Below are 17,142 nucleotides of genomic sequence, written 5' to 3'. Positions count from 1 at the left end.
TCATTTTAGACACTTCCAAAACTGGAAATACAATTTTTAAATACATGAATTATGTTTCCATCTTTGCTGCCAGTTTTGGACGTGCCTTTTTCTGTTCTGAAGAAGGGGGTGTCCCAATACTTTTGTCCATATGTATGTACAAGTCATGTATGCAGACCAGTCAAGTTCTTCCACACTGATTGAATCAATCTTCTTTTTTTTTTTACCTTGCCTTATACAGAGGCATTGTTGTATTAGAATAGAAAAGGGGGCCCAACCTCATATTCTTTCATAGGGCCCAAAATTGCTAGCGGCGCCCCTGCCTATACCCATGTACAATCACACTGACACACACACACACACACACATTATCTATGGTTTTCATATGAAGCAAATTATAAATGCTAGACTAACCTCTAATTAATGTATTTGTTAATAGTTTTTCTAAATGAGGACATCCCTGTTAGGATTGGTCTTGAGTAGACATAACTTGTTCTTTTTCATCTTCATTATTATTTTTAAATTTGTGTCTGTGTATGTGTGCAAATGTCTATGTATATATACAGTTACTAGTGTTTAGTTAATGTAAAGCTATTTTACTAGCGCAAAAGAAACAGAAAAGAGAGCGGCTGTCAATGAACTTTTATTTTGAAGCCGCTCTGGCTTCACATTCAGAGGATGAGACAAACCAAACCTCGAGGCACTGACTGGGCTACTGTGCGATCCGAAGGCGAGGGCGGTCAGCAGGGAATGACGCTTTTAATTGCCTTATTTCTCAAGTAACTACATCAGAAAAACAATAAATAAACCGGTTTGCATTTGAACTGCCTATTTTTTATTTATTTTTATTTATTTTTGTTACTTTTTATGCATCTGTGAAGCCAGCACGACAAGCTCTTGTGTTAGCTCGCTGGCTAGCCAGCCTTTGTTCCATATTCAGACCAGTGTGGCCATAAATTAGGATTCAGCCTTCAACTCTTGAAAGTTGACTCCGTGTACGATTATTTTATTCAAATGAAACGCGTTGCCTCCTCGGGAGTATTGCACACCGATTTTTTTGCTGGAGAAATTTAACTGTCTAGTGTCTGTGTTCGCTCGGTCGTGCATAGGTTGCCATGGAGCAGTGTGCAGCTCCACAGCTCGAGAGCACAAGTACGCACTCTTCACCTCCAGATCCAGCGGGAAAGCCTGGGGGAAATTCCGGGGAGATTACAGTTAAGGATGCTTACGAGTGCCGGATTTGTGGTTATAAAGCGCGAGACGTTAAATGTCTCAGTCAGCACCTGCACGCCGCTCACCCTGTCACCAGACTTTCTGACTCGGTGAGGATCGAGCGAAGTGATACGTTAGAGGAGGTGCGTGAGGATGATGTAGAGACACCCTGCTTAAATGGTGACCTGGAAAAGAGCATTGTTAAGGATAAAGTAAGTAAAGTTTTGTTTTCATTTCAGTATTTATCGATGTACATAAGTGTGTGTTAGTTGTGTGTACCACTATGATGTTGTGAATGGTGGTTGTGTTTAAATGTAAATTCCTTCTATCCCGACTTACATGCAAAGACTCTGACTCATGCCTACCGTAAAAGTGGAAATACTGTGGTAAAGTGTCATTGGTTCAACCAATGGTGTGCATTTGGGGAGGGGCTATCTATTTGACTGACCAATGGGAGAGTGGCGAGTGTTCAAGGAAACCTGTTTGAAAACAATCACAAATGCACAAATGTTACAGTGTTTATTATAAATGATTTATGCATGGAAAATGCAATAGCCCTATCTCTCCTCTGGGTTTTAAGTTTACATATTAAAGTGCTAATTTTCATGGGATATTCAGGTAACCTTAAAGGGGTCATATGATGCGATTTCAATTTTTCCTTTCTCTTTGGAGTGTTACAAGCTCTTGGTGCATAAAGAAGATCTGTAAAGTTGCAAAGACTAAAGTCTCAAATCCAAAGAGATGTTCTTTATAAAAGTTAAGAGTTAACCACGCCTACCTAAAACGGCTCGCTCTAACATGCCCCCACATATCTACGTCACTATGTGGGAAGATTTGCATAACGCCGCCCAAATGTTCACGCAAAGAAAGGAGGAGTAACTTTTATTCTCGCTGTAGTATTGTTGCCGCTGCCGCCATGCCGTGGAGACACTGTGTGCTTCGTTGTGAAAGCGAAACTACTTTGTTTGGTCTTCCAGAAGAGGACGATATCCGCTTCGTCATGCCTAGAGCTGATCTGTGCTGGTCGCTGAGGGAATATATCAACTTAGTGCTGTGGACGAAGCCCGGGGTCGTCACATGTGGTTGCCGCTCGTTCGTCGGCTCAACCCTGCCGCCTCTGCTCACTCTAGCCCGGCCGTAAGTACGTTTTCATTTAAAGGATTTGCCACTGATGATTCAAACGCGAGTTTTAGGCAGTGTAGAGTAGGGCTTGTTGTTTGTCATAAAAATAACATTTCCGTCACACGCTTGAGGTATTCGGCCAATCACAACGCACTGGATAGCTGGCCAATCACAGCACACCTCGCTTTTCAGACCAATGAGCTTTGTAAAAATCTACGCGTTTCAAAAAGGCGGGGCATAGCGGAGAAACAATAATGTACAGTATGTGGAAAATGTGTTTTTTGAACTTTAAACCGCATAAACACATTTCATTACACCAAATACACAAAATAAAGTTCTTTTTAGCAGCATCATATGACCCCTTTAACTATTGTACAGTTCATTGATTACTGTTTCTGGCAAAAGGATGGCATGATTTGTGGAGATCATCATACAGTGGAGATCAAAATTAAAGAACAATTTTTTTTCTGAAATATTGTTAATCTTCACCGCTCAATTTAAAGGAATATTAGCTGTGGGTATACCACTGTTCCACAAACATGTTTGACAAAATAACCAAGGAATTTAAAAAAAAAACTTTATTTTGTGGAAAACACAGTGATCAAAATGAGAGAACATAACCACTGTAGCACAAAAGAAGATTACAACTAAAATTTTGGAGGGTTACAACTGGCAGAAATTAGTAGGAAATGTAGAGGCCCCTGCTTTGAGTGACTTCAGCACATCTGCGGCCGCAGGACATCACTAGTAGTTTCTCACATTGCTGATGTGATCTTGGTCCACTTTTCTTCCACTCTCTTCCATAGTTCGGTCACTGTAGTGGGTTTCTTACCCATAACTTTGTTCTTAGCTTCAAGGAACTGCTTTACCTGTTTTGCAGTGTGACTAGGGCATTGTCTTGCATGAAAATTGCAGGCTGATTGGGAGATGCTTGCAGGGAAGGTACTGCATGTTGTTGAAGGAGGTTCTGATAAACATTTGCATTCACCCTGCCATGTAGCTGTAAAGTGGCCCAACTCCTGCTGCAGAAAACTTACCCCAAACCTTGACCTGACACTTTCTCCTCCACCTTTCACTGACGACTTTACGCCCTCGGGGTTCAGTCATTTCCCAATTTGATGCCAAACAAAATGTTTCCCATCAGACCCAAATAAATTAAACTTTCTCTCATCACTAAAGTGCACTTTGGACCAGTTCTCTTCTCTCCACATGACATGCTCCTCAACAAAGGTGAGCCTTGCCTTTTGATTCTTTCTGCTGATGAGAGTCTTGGTCGCTGGAGAGCATGCTTTCAGTCCAATTTTATTAAGGAATTAAGGAAATTAGCACCAGGTGCCAGATTAACACCAATAACAAGGAGGTATCTGTAAGTGTTATTTTTCCAAATATCTAATTTAAGTTTTTATACTGTGCTTCCGAATACAATTAATTTATGAAATATGCTTAAAAAACTGCCATTTTATTCCTGTTAGGATAACTTCAAATAGGACTAAGCAGTGACCTTGAAATTTAGGAAATTGTAGGTTGTTCTTTAATTTTGGTCCCCACTGTGTGTGTAATGTGTATATATATAGATATATGTTCAATTTTATATGTGCATATGTGAGTGAAATGGCTTCTCATATGAGGAAAATGAAGGGTGGGACTTCATTTTGTCCTTCAGGAAGTGATTGGATCGTTAATTGCTGTGATGTCATATGAGTGGCAGGTTGCTGGTCATCAGAGAAGAGACGTTGTGGTGAGAGAGAGGGAGATAAATAAATAAAAAAAAGATGTGTGGATAAATCATTTATCATAAACGCTGACATATTCCATTAAAAATAATAGTCGATTTTTCATTTATTGGTGACTTACAGCAGTGAAAGGAAATAACCCATTAACTTTTTGTGCCATGTTAACTGTGCATTTGTATTTATATTTCTTGATCCCACTCCTTTCAGCCAGACACCACTGAGGGATCATCTTCCCTTCAGACTTCCGAAGTCTCAAATGAGACCTCATCCTCCATGGATCCCAAAGAACAGGAAGAGAAGATGGACGACTCACCTGCTCCTGAAGAATCGCAGAGCTCATCCACCGAGTTACTTCAGGAGAAGTCACCCTGCTCTTTGGGGACTAAGGAGTCCTGCCAAAAGAGGCAAGCGGTCTCCTCTGGCACATCGACCCACAACCAGGCTAACCGGGTTTGTCTTCCGTTGGTATCCGAGGGGTTAAAGCTTATCTGGGTGCGCTCGGAGCAGGTCCACGAGCTGGATGCCGTGTCAGATCTCGTAGAAGCATTTAATGCATTCCCATACCCCACGTCGCAGGAGGCAAGTGCTCTAGCTCGAAAGTGTGCATTACCATTGGACCGTGTTAAAGCGTGGTTCATGATGCAGCGGGTACGTTACGGAATCAGCTGGGCTGACGACGACATTCAAGAGACGCGACGCAAGCTGTGGTGCATTCAGAAAGGAGCGGTAGCCGAGGAGTGTGTGGAAATAAACAATGAGGAGGATTGTTTAGGACGTGATGAATCTCAACAGGTTTTTATATCGCCACCTGCGGCAAATGCCCATCTAGATCAGATAGACCAGCTGCCTAAACCCAGCCAGGCTGTTCCTCAGCACATCACCAGTGACCAAAACCACTTGCATTTTAGCCAGAATAATGCTTCCCAATCCAATAACGGTGTACAGCAGTTGCTCAGCGCTAATGTTGTGTACAAAAACGGTCTTGGACCTGCATCCCAAGTTCCTCAAGTTAGTCCCCAGTTCCAAAGTGACAGTAGAAACCTAACGCCTCACAATACTGGAGTCCATCTGCTCAATTCCTATGGATGTCCATCGTACAACCAACACGCCGCCATGTCGTACCCCGAGCTTCCTGAGCTTTCACAGTCTCTACACAGCTTATCAGGGAAAAAATCGAAAGCACAGCTGATGGCCCTGCGCCACAGTTTTGTACAGAAGTCTTGGCCCTCTGACGGTGAAGTTCAGCAGCTCCAGAAAATGACTGGACTTAATCGGCGTGAAATTCGCAAATGGTTCGCAGACAGCCGCTACCAGCTTCGCAAGAATGGCAGGGCATGGCTAGCCAAGCTTGCAAGGCGAAATCGGTCTTTGCAGCTGGTGCAACAGAACTCTCACACTGAGCTGGAGAACGATGTTCTACCTAGTGCTGATTTTTACGACAACGGTGAGGCTGATGACACAGAGGCAGGGATTGAGGTTGATGTAGATTTGGCTGACGATGAGGGACCAGTCAACCAATCGAATGAGACCAAGGAGGAAGTAAGTGATGAAGGTGAGTTTGATGACGGCAGCGCTACCGTTCAACAATACTCTGCAGACGCCTCTCCTTCTCCGTCTCCATCATTCCTCCGAGGCCGGGTGGAACGGAGCGTGCGACTTCGTAAGAAGACGAGGGAACAGTTGGAAATTTTGCGGCAAAGCTTCCTTCGCTGCCAGTGGCCCACAAGCGATGACTACCTGATACTCCAGCAGAAGACGGGTTTGACGCGGACAGAGATCATCCAGTGGTACGGAGACACGCGTTATCATGTCAAACACAATCAGATGCGCTGGATGACCTCAGAGGAGAGGGAACGCATCATCGCAGTCATAATGCAACAGCAGAAAAGGGGTGCGAATTATTCAAGGGGGAAAGTCTCATTTGAGAACATAGGCTCTGGGTTGAGTTTGGGTGATTCTACATTAATTAACCGAGGCGGAGGGGGCAAAGCCGCAACATGGAATGAACTTTTTAGGGGAAGTACCCCAGTTTTGCCTGAGGGTAAACTCTGACCTCAGAAGCAAAGTCAGTTTGCGATGGCATTTGTAGCTGTGCAGATAGGTGGAAACTGAATTCCACATCACTGCCAAAGATGTTACACAAAACCTTTTTTTCTCCTTTAACCTGTCTGGATATTTCCATCCCAGTTTAATGCTATGATCCAGGGCCTTGTAGAACCTCTCACAACATTGTTATGCAATATGTATCTCCAAAACTAAGCATATTACTTGAATCAAAAATATTTAGCATTAGAATATCTACCTTAAAGTAACTGAAACAAAATTGTATATGGCAAGGCACTGAATGACTGTACAATGTATTTTGTTTTGTAGCTTGTTTTATCAGAGGTCTATTCATTGTGGTTCTCAGTGTGACTCAACAGAGCGAATGCATGTGTGTTGCCATTTTCATGTTTAAGTTGCACTTCGAGCTTAGATATGTAGATGTTTGCTTTTACAAAGGTCAATTGTATTTAAGGTTATAAACATAACTGCAATCTTTTAGATCCACAGTGTGCTACACAGATATGTTTCTTTGATGGAAACATTTGTGCTGACATAATACTACAAAATTTATGTGCTTGATTTCCTCCCCCCCAATCAATCTCACTATTTGTGATTTTTATTATTAATATTATTATTTGAAGGCTAATTCAAATCTTGAATAGTCTCGATATGGAGTTTATTAGTCTATGCATTTATGTGCTTGATTTCCTCCCCCCCAATCAATCTCACTATTTGTGATTTTTATTATTAATATTATTATTTGAAGGCTAATTCAAATCTTGAAGTCTCAATATGGAGTTTATTAGTCTATGCATCGAGTAAGCTGACTAGAGAGACTGTCCTTTTTTTGTGCTGAAGCTTTTTGTACCAGTTTGGTTTTACTTAATAAATTGATCTTGAAACATTTTTATATTTAATTTTTCTTTTTCTAAACATTCACTAGTATGACAATTTCGTATTTACATAATATTTACATTTAATCATTTAGCTTATGCTTTTATCCAAAGTGACTTACAAAATGAGGAAGATTAAATTATACAGTCTATCACGTAAAAATATTAAATGGTAAAGGTGAAATAAACATTTATAAAGAAGGTCAAACACACAGAAGTAACACTGGGTAGTCCTAGACTAAGCATAAAAAAAACACTCCTAAAGAGCAGTTTTCATAGAAACAAGCATTTTCCTGGAGCAATTTTCCATTAAACCAGCAATGTACAATTTACAATAAAAACCATTAACAATTGAATGCATTAGGTATCAACTAACAAATAAATGCTGTTCTTCTGAACCTTCATTCATGATTCCCACAAAAAAAAAATTAATATTAATATTTTCAACATTGGTAATTATAAGAAATATTTCTTGAGCACCAAATCAGCATATTAGAATGATTTCTGAGATGTGTCATGTTGGAGACCGGAGTCATGGCTGCTAAAAATTCAGCTTACCATCAGAGGAATACATTACAATGAACCCAAACATTTGAAGTGTGGCGTATAAATTAACATTTACCTAGATTAATAAATGTTGTAAAATTGTTGTTCATTCATTATACCTAATGCTTTAATGTTAAAATGAACCTTAGTGTTATCATATAAACCTAGCTAGGAAACATTTTAGAAAAAACATCCAGAAAAAAAAAACATCCCTCAGTTACATTCTTGATCTCAGATTCAAGTCCATTATATATTTCTCCGGTTATTCCCAATACTCGATAGATTTGTCATGCTGGGCTTGAAGAAGATCTGCCCCTTGGATGATACGGCGAATCACAGCAGCAGATGAGATCAGTAAGTGTCCAGCAGCTTGGAGGAGAGTGGACATGACTCTGAGGGCCTCCCTGAGAGACAACAGAAGTGTAGGATACAATTCAGTATTTTGTACAAATAGTAAAACAAACCATTAAAATGCTTAGAGTTTCCATCTGTAGACTGTTTACCTCAGAACTTTCTTTGGCCCCATGCATTGAAAATCTGCACTGACAGAGTAGAGCCCTTTGAATGTGGCTTTCACATTTAGTGAGCCGAATACGTCTTTGGGGTGCATACGGTAAAGATCAAAGGTGATCTGAGCAATGTCTTTTCCTGTCCTTGGTTTACTATCACCTGGTTTGTTTCCAGCCCTTTGACGTAACTAGGAGGGTTAGAAGAAGTTAAGATGAGGTCCTGAATGATACAAACGACAACATTCATAAGTGACTGAAACTTTAAAGTCATTTGTTTAGTATTTACAAAGCAATATTTCACTGGGATTTTTTGCCTCATAATAAGATAAAAATAAATGTGACGCATATTACCACCTTTCTAGTGTTGAAGAAGTCAATCAGATAAGTGGTGAAACAGCTAAAAACAACTAATAAGATGAAAAAACATTCTGCCTGAAAAAAACAAACATACATACAGGGTGAGGTTTCCAGATCTCTCCAGGTGTCAAGGCCATGAAAACGGTGTTGTCTGGCAGGGCTAAGAGGAACTCTTCTGAGTCAACCTCTGTCCCATCCTCTTCACACACCAAAGTCAGCACAGTAGATATCAAGAGAGCCTGGGCTGCCTGAGGTAAGAATCACAGTACAAAATGTTTATGATAAATGTCTGTAAAAGTTCTCAGTTATCCTGGTCATTGTAGGACGTCTAGAAAACTGGTTGAGTTTCTGTGTAACATATGTAACACAGGGCAGGGGGTGCTACACACAGACAAAACCACTGCAAACCCCTAGAGGTGAGATTAACCAATGTGTCTACATCAAGAAGCCCATTTAGGTAAGTGGCAAAACTTCCAGTTGAACGATGTTTAACTTCCTACCTTCTCTTTGAGCTCCTCTAGAGTTCCAGCAGTGACTCCTTTTTTGACCTCTCTGTTCCAGGAACACACCCTGAATGGACGCTGAGGGGGCGACCATACCCGCCGAGACACTGACCTGAGAAAACGAGTGATGGGGAATGAGGGGGAGGCAAAACGTCAAAGACAAAATAGAGCACAAAAAATGGTTGTTTTGTCAAAAGAGTCAATGTAGAAAAGAACTCCACTTAAAGGAAAAGTTAGCACGATAATGCTCAAATGCTTGATGATTTACTCACCCTCATGTTGTATGACTTTCTTTCTTCCTTTGAAGGATTTTGAAGAATTATTTTATTGGTCTTGGTTCATATGGCTTACTGTATGTACTATATGTCAAGTCTTCTGAAGCCATGTGAAAGCTTTGTATAGAACAAATCAAAATTTGATATTTATTTACTGACGTCCTTGTAAATCTTGATGCCCCCCTTAGCTGTTCTTGCCATTTAAGGGGAAAATAATTATGCCTAAATTTGTAAACACATTTTTCTTGATTTTTGATCACTGAAGCATCCAGTTCATAAAGTGACAAATCAGACTGATCTGATTCTCGAGTCTGACTAACTCACTGATCTGATCACAGCTCACTAAAAGGAAAGATTATCACTAAAATATCACTTGAATAATGGCATTTCGATCTATTTATAACACAAAGCCATTTAATGTCTTTTAAAATACTTATTTGGTGTTTTTGTGTCTCTTCTGAAGTTTGAAAACAACAGTAGCCGTTTTTTAGAACTGCATGGATAAGAGCGACCAAGATGATTCTTCAAAATCCTTTTTTTGTGTGTGTGTGTTCCACGGTAGAAAGAAATCCATGGAGGTTTGGAACAACATGAGGATGTGTAAATCCCCATTTTCCTAGAATAATCAATGACTGCTTTAAAAGTAGGACGAGCACAGACAGCACATGGCGGTAATCAGACTCTGTCTTATCAAAAGAGCTGTTAATGGAGTGAAACAAATGTCTAGAGAGAGACCAACAGTTAAAGTCCAATGTTAATGCTAAGGACAAACACTGATAAAACTAATTAAACTAAATATGACAATTTGTATTTTTGTATCTATTTACTAACAACTTTGATCAAATGTATATGTAAATCTGGTTGTCTTACTCAAAGCATACTTCTGAATATAAATAGGTATATTGTAAATAACAGTATTGAATATGTAGCAAAATAATGTTACTAAACTCACTTGAAAAGGGAGGCTGTTGTTTCCATAATGTTCTGTGGTTGAGGTCTTCTGTCTGTCACCTCTGTTTTAGTTGTTTACAGTTCTTTCTGCCTCTGTTTGACCGTTTGAAGTAAACTAGTGAAACTGAGTAACAGATGGTGGAGAATATCTTTTTGACAATAACGTGTTGTGTGATGCTAGCCAAGTGGACTTTGACTTTGCTGGATGATTTATCCTGATAGCCTGTGTCATTGGGCAAGGTCTGTTCTCTGATTGAACTTGTGTGTTTAGGAGCCAAAATTTGAATTATGTAGGTAGGGAGACTGGTTAGCGTTGTAACACTTAAAGTTAATTTTCCTCGGGATTCTACAGTACTTGAAATTTGAAGACTTTTATTTTGAAAGCCCAAACCAATTTTTCGACTAAACGTCAAAATAAAAAGCAAAGAAACAAGGGTATTACTTTAATTTAAAAACAAATAAAGTTGGGCAGATTGTCAAGATCAGGAGCAACATTCAAATAAAAGACAGCTGCCTACAAAACATTTGTGCCCACTAAAGGTGCGTCCCAAATCGCGTACTTATGCACTATTCTATGACGTTTTGTAGTATAAATAGTGTGAGTAGTGTGTTCACACTGAAAATTCCAAAAAGAAAAAGTGCACTTTAAATACCCGGATGATGCACTTAAATAAGCGAAAAAACGAAGGGTGCTTCTCAATATCCCTCATCGTTTCCTCGCTCCTCCGTCCTCCATCCTATGACCCGGAAACCGATCGAGCTCAGCCATCTTGTAGGGCATCTGGGACGCTTCCTGAGGAGCTATGAGCAAGGATACACCCAGACAGACCCTTCTCGGATACACAGGTGTATCCTTCGCGGAAGTGTTTTTCATCGAAAAACCTGACGCATGTATACATTCTCCTTCCCCTTCACATCTGTTGTAATAATTTTAATTTATATTTGCAGTTTAAATAAACCATACATGTCATATATTTCAAACAGGGCATCTTGCTTTATTAATATTTATTATGAATGTCTTAAATAACAAACTTTAACAACATAAGGGCAGAGCCCTTTAGCGCAGCTGATGATGCTTGAAAGGAAACGAGGATGCACAAATAAGAATTGAGAAGCACCCGAAGTGTGGAATGTTGAATACTTCATGCACTCAACTGTCGCAGCTTTAATTACGTAGTGAAGGGGGAGGGGCTATCAGACTCCGTTTATGAATGACAAAATAACCTTATATAATTCATACACTACATGGTTGAGTACATATTGCATAAGTATAGTGTATAAGTGCATAGTGTATAGTGCGTCATTTGGGACGCAGCGTAAGTTTTTTTTTAAAAAGCTCTCGACTTTGTATACTTCACACCGGTAACAGCATTTCGTCATTTTGGCGCGAGAAGTGTGTTCCTACCGCGACCATCATTACGTTCTTATGAATCATCAGTTGTTTTTATAAACGTGGCGTATTGGCTATAATTATAGATCAAAGGACAGAAAGCTTCACACCGTGTTGTTTAATTGAATGTTGTTGATGACTCCTAGTTCGAGCTGTATAATAGGTTTTGTTTTTAAGTTTACGAATCAAGTAACGTTAAGCGATTTTCAAAACACCAGAGTTGTTTATTTTCTGAACGGAGAGGACAATGAAAACAGCGACAGACACTATGAATGAAGGTGGGTCTGTGCAGTGAAGCTCGTAAAAATCTAATATTAAAAGAATTATGGTATGTTATGCGTTTCACTGTAGTGCATTTGTTGTCGTTAGATGCGACGGATTTTCTATGCAGATTTAGTCCAGCTGACATGTTAACTGTGAAGCGCACATGTAAATATAGATGTGCACATCAGAGCAGTAAATGTCTAGAATTAATGTCTGTATGGGTAGTTGACTTGACATTTTCATCACTTACATGCTGAAATATAAAACCATATAAAAAATGTCATTATTTTAATGTCAATTCTAGGTTCTCTCTCTCTCTATGTATGTATATGTGTGTATATATATATGATAACTTGACGATAATAATAATGAGTTTCAGTACAGATTGCTTGTTCTAATTGTTTCAGATCTTATTTTCAACAGACACTCCTCTACCTCTGTCAGCACTGGCGATTTTCAAAACACCAGAGTTGTTTATTTTCTGAACGGAGAGGACAATGAAAACAGCGACAGACACTATGAATGAAGGTGGGTCTGTGCAGTGAAGCTCGTAAAAATCTAATATTAAAAGAATTATGGTATGTTATGCGTTTCACTGTAGTGCATTTGTTGTCGTTAGATGCGACGGATTTTCTATGCAGATTTAGTCCAGCTGACATGTTAACTGTGAAGCGCACATGTAAATATAGATGTGCACATCAGAGCAGTAAATGTCTAGAATTAATGTCTGTATGGGTAGTTGACTTGACATTTTCATCACTTACATGCTGAAATATAAAACCATATAAAAAATGTCCTTATTTTAATGTCAATTCTAGGTTCTCTCTCTCTCTATGTATGTATATGTGTGTATATATATATATGATAACTTGACGATAATAATAATGAGTTTCAGTACAGATTGCTTGTTCTAATTGTTTCAGATCTTATTTTCAACAGACACTCCTCTACCTCTGTCAGCACTGCGGCTCATAGCTCCACCTTTACGCCTGATGTCCGCAGCCATGTGGAAGGTGATGCTGCAGAGAGACGCAGTGCATTATGGGAAACTGGAGGAGACCATAACATCACTCTGTGAGACTGTACCGGGGCTGCTCCATTACAGACATCAGGCCAGGCTGACAATTGGTTTGCAGGCACTGGTGAGATTACTGAAAATTACTGTCACGTATGAAAAAACACCAATAGCATGTACTCTTTTTATGCTGCCATCTTTGTCATTCTGTTATGTACACATTCACTGTACATTGTCCATTACTGTTTAAGCTACATGTGATTCAGTGAAGTTGTCATATATCGAAACTTTGTTGTTTTCTAAGGTTTTTAGACTTAAGTCTGTAAATAGTAAAGACATTTCTTTGCTTTTTATCCTGCTAACCTAAGATGATCTTGGAAGTGCTTCGTCAGTCAGATCCTCCTGATGCTCAGCATGTCCTCCAGGAGCTGCACAAGCTGCAAGAATCCTCCATTCCCATCGGAAAGGTGAGTTTGACCCTGACACTGGTGCAGAGTCTTGTTTGTCTCATGTTTTGCTAGTTTTATTCTCATCTAGCTTCTTTAGAAGTTAAAATGGTGTTCTTGCATATAATTTCACAAGAGTTACATGCAGCAACAAGGATTGGACCTTCTTTTATCCTCAGAGGAACGATCAAAAGGTGGAAGAAGCTAAACGCAACTTCCAGACCCTGGTGCACTCTCTCTTGAAGAATGCAGCATCCAGAAAACAGTTTTTCAAGGTAAAACAAAAAAACTCAAGAGAACTGCTCCACAAATCCTCACTCACATCTCCCACCTGATATATTTTCATGAGAGTACTTTAAAACTTTATTTTCATTTATATACATTTTCTTCTTAGATACAGTATCATTTGTCTGTCAATGACAGAAGGCACTTCTAAATTATCTTTCACTGGTTGGTCAAATTTGGTAAATGCCTAAAAATCTTCAATTAATGCAAACTTTTATTCATGTACACTGATATGGTTTTGTCTTTGACTCCAGGAGGAATTCCATCTTCACTATGGAGAAAACTATGTGGCCAATCTAGAGAAGTTATTGTGGGAGTTTCTAATTCGACTGGATAAACTCTTACCAATTCCAGATCTTTCCCAGGTATAATTCATAATAAGGTTCAGAACAAAAATCCTTTTATTGCTTTTAAGAATATCAGATAAATTTTTTCTTCCATTGCTGAGTTTTTTGTTGTTGTTGTTTGTTTTTGTAATTTAAGCTACTCTGTTCATGCCATGAAAATAACTGCTGTCATGGCATAATAATAAAGGGGGGGAAATCACATGCAAATATTGTTTACTTTTTATTTTATTTAAAAAAATATATATTTTCTTTTATTGTTGGTAAAATTGTCTAAACTTTTTAGAAAGGAGGAAACACTTTCTTGCACACTGCCTAAATATGAAAACAATGTTAAACAATGTGAACTTTTGATAAATTTTGTAATGCTTTATGTATCATGTAATTAATGTTCAATAAAAATAAAAGATTTTCAAGTGTGAGTTCCAAGCATGGTCCTTTACACACATTTGCACACAAATGCTGATTGCGAGTGCTAATGCTGCCGTTTGGGATAGGACCACTGTTTTGTTTATGCTCAATGCTCACCATTTTGTATTGTGATGTCTTATTCAGACAGTCTCATGGCTCAGCGGTGCCCCTGCTGTTCTGGAGGAGTGTGCGCGCTCTGCATCGCAGCCCCAGCTTCTCAGGACTCTGCTGCAGCATGAAAGATGCCTCGGACACCTCTGCTCAGGTATGTCTGGGAGATGAAATGATCAAGTAATTGCTTAATTCAAGTAATTCTTTCCTTTTATGCCCCTTAGCATCTGTCTTGTCATCCTTTTTCTTTCCTTCTCTCTGTTTCAGCATCTCTTCTGTCATCTACTGGTGACGTGATCCTGTCTTCTCTTTCCCTCCCTCTTTCGGGTAGAGTGTTGCAGACCATCCAATCAGAATCCACTTCCTTATCCAACAGGGTCACAAATCCTGCCCCGTCAACACCCAGGACCACTCGCAGAGCAGTGAAGGAAGCCCAGTCACAGCTTGCACCAGTGATTGGGTCCACTTCCAATGACATTCTCCAAAAAAACAATGAGAAGGTAGCAAGTTTAGGACAAGAAGTTGAAACGGCTTCTGAAATGTCCAGAAATACCAGAAGCAAACAAAGATCATGTTCTAAAAAACACATTTTGGAGAAGGATCCAGAAGAGTATTTTGTCGGGAATATGTTGGTCACAGTGATCAGTCAGTCATCTGGCAGTGAAGTAGAAGAGGAGGAGGAGGGCAGCAAAGAAGAAATAAACGGTAGGAAGGGGAGTAGTGAGAGAGCAAACAAACTACCCAAAAAGACTGAAGTTAGAAATGGAAAAAGAGGGGAAGATGTTACAAGGAAATATTCCACTAGGAGAAACTCTGAGGCCATCGAGTCACATCAAGAAGCAGAAATGAGTGCTCTCCTCATTTCCTGCATGAAGCGCCAACTGAGAGTAGTTATTCACAGATTAAACGACAACGATCTTCCTGTCTGTCCAATTCATCTGTCTGATGAAAAGAAAAATACAAAGTCTCCATGCCAGCCTCCTTCAAAAGACAGTATGGGAAACAGTGACTCTGTGATGCGCAAGAGGAAATGTATTGATTTGAGTTCAACGCCAGAGAAACACCTGACTTTATCAGTCAATAAACCGTAAGAACATGACTTTATTTTAATATAATTTAATATAATTTATTTGAAATCATTATTATAATTATTACATTTTTTGTTAAGCTGATCATTCTTATCTGAATTTCTTGTTCCTTAAGAACTTCTACTTGCTCTCCGTGTATTCCCCTAGTTCTGCATCTTCCAGTCGGTAGTCCAGGTAACTACAGTTTGTCTTTTTTTTGCCTTTTATATGCCAGAGGTGTAGGTTTTGGTTTTTCATCTATTTTAGAAACACCATCTCCCTCAGTTAAGTCATCAGATGACATTGTTGGCGATTCTGATGATGAGAGAACAGACGATGTCAAGAGAAAGGTTTGTAACTGCATCTGCATGATTCAAACAACCAAATAAGTGTTATGACATGTAGAACCAGCAACTAGAGTGGAGATTCAATTGTCTAATTCAGTCTGTAGAGCTTCTCAAGAGAGTTGCACAGTATTTACAACGGGTTCCTGTGGCCACATACACACTAGCTAAATATAGCTGTCGCTCTTCTGAGTGCTTGCTTGTGTTCTGTACTCACAGAGTACTTTGGTAATTATGGTTAAGTCCATGTAGTGTTGTTCAGGACCAAACTGAGCAAGTAGTAGTTGTCAATGCAGTGACTTCGCTCTCACTGAAAGCGAGTCTGCAATGTGTGTCTCTGTTTTCCAGGAGTGGTGTTAGCAAATCACAGAGAAGGAGGTACGTGTCTTTCTTTTTACAAATCTGTCTCTACACCTCGGTTGTTTCCACCAGCCCTGTGGTAGATTACAGATAGATGTTTGTGTTATAAATGTCTCCAGTCACTAATATAACTTAATAACCAAACTAATATCACAGCTACAGCAAGTCCACAAACATTTTGTTTACACACACCACAAAATTTAAGTCATTCACTCGCATGTCAAAAAGTTTTTTTTTTGTTTTTGCCTGAAAATTTTGCAGTGTATGTGGCCCTATATTATGTTAAAAACAAATTTGCATTGTCTATATTGCATAAAATAAAAAAAAATTGCTATTTATATGCACTAGGTTATTGCATTAATTGACTCCTGAACAACATGAAAGTTATCATTTACAAAAAGGCCTTTTAAGAATGATCTTTTCCAAACACTTGGTTCTAGGGTTAGGTTTAATCTGTCCCTGTACTGTGGTTGTTTCGATCTGACTACTTCTGTGCTTTTTTCTTTAAATATCCTGTCAGGTATTCAGTCAGCAGTATTGCAAAACAAAGAATGGTACATATGTGCCCACACTGCGGGAGTTCTGGAATCCTGTGTTTTGTTCCACATTATCTCCTGGAAGCAGACATTGATGCAGTTGTATTGGAACATCATTCTTGCTTAATGACTTTGATGCTGCAGTGTTTTCTGTTATAGATAATTCTTGTATTAATCATAAGTCTTAGATTTTATTAAAAAATCAGAAGCTTCTTACCATGTAGTACAACTGTAACCAAGGAAACCTACCTGCTTTTAGGAAGTGTGCATTAATAATAATCATTTATTTTATTCTCTATCTGTATCATGTAGAATGGTGTTGTTGTTATATATAATATATATATTTAAATAAAGAATTGTGTTTACTGCTAGATGTTTGTTATTTTTGAGGGAAATTAATAATTCTGAAAAAGGTGCCCTCCATCAGAAAAAAATTGAAAATA

The 17,142-nt window shown here is 39.1% G+C and overlaps 3 protein-coding genes across 4 annotated transcripts; 2 read left to right on the top strand and 1 right to left on the bottom strand.

Annotated features, from left to right (window-relative positions):
• Positions 1–667: 667 nt before the first annotated feature.
• On the top strand, positions 668–6,770 carry LOC107753934 (zinc fingers and homeoboxes protein 3-like). Its single transcript, XM_016570218.1, has 2 exons — positions 668–1,403; positions 4,254–6,770. Exons 1-2 carry the CDS (start codon positions 1,095–1,097, stop codon positions 6,096–6,098), a joined length of 2,154 nt encoding a protein of 717 aa, XP_016425704.1. The 5' UTR covers positions 668–1,094; the 3' UTR covers positions 6,099–6,770.
• A 669-nt stretch (positions 6,771–7,439) lies between these two features.
• LOC107753985 (cell death activator CIDE-B-like) lies at positions 7,440–10,484 on the bottom strand. The gene is made up of 5 exons (XM_016570281.1): positions 10,128–10,484; positions 8,898–9,012; positions 8,496–8,645; positions 8,035–8,228; positions 7,440–7,935 (listed from the first exon to the last, which is right to left on the bottom strand). The coding sequence occupies exons 1-5, from the start codon at positions 10,151–10,153 to the stop codon at positions 7,794–7,796; spliced, it is 627 nt and encodes a 208-aa protein (XP_016425767.1). The 5' UTR covers positions 10,154–10,484; the 3' UTR covers positions 7,440–7,793.
• Positions 10,485–10,784: 300 nt separating this feature from the next.
• LOC107753984 (uncharacterized) lies at positions 10,785–17,060 on the top strand. 2 transcript variants are annotated; one of them, XM_016570279.1, is made up of 10 exons: positions 10,785–11,017; positions 12,720–12,922; positions 13,164–13,262; positions 13,421–13,516; positions 13,781–13,891; positions 14,426–14,546; positions 14,660–15,479; positions 15,596–15,654; positions 15,727–15,809; positions 16,684–17,060. In XM_016570279.1, exons 1-10 carry the CDS (start codon positions 10,930–10,932, stop codon positions 16,792–16,794), a joined length of 1,791 nt encoding a protein of 596 aa, XP_016425765.1. In that variant the 5' UTR covers positions 10,785–10,929; the 3' UTR covers positions 16,795–17,060. The 2 variants fall into 2 exon arrangements, with proteins under 2 accessions (XP_016425765.1, XP_016425766.1); XM_016570280.1 differs by lacking the exon at positions 10,785–11,017 and adding an exon at positions 12,230–12,308.
• The last annotated feature ends 82 nt before the right edge of the window (positions 17,061–17,142 follow it).

The sequence above is a fragment of the Sinocyclocheilus rhinocerous genome, unplaced genomic scaffold (assembly GCF_001515625.1).
Source record: "Sinocyclocheilus rhinocerous isolate Xijiao unplaced genomic scaffold, SAMN03320098_v1.1 scaffold831, whole genome shotgun sequence".
NCBI classification, from domain to species: Eukaryota; Metazoa; Chordata; class Actinopteri; order Cypriniformes; family Cyprinidae; genus Sinocyclocheilus; species Sinocyclocheilus rhinocerous.
The sequence above is the reverse complement of the archived record's forward strand: the minus strand, read 5'-3'. Positions and strand labels throughout refer to the sequence as shown.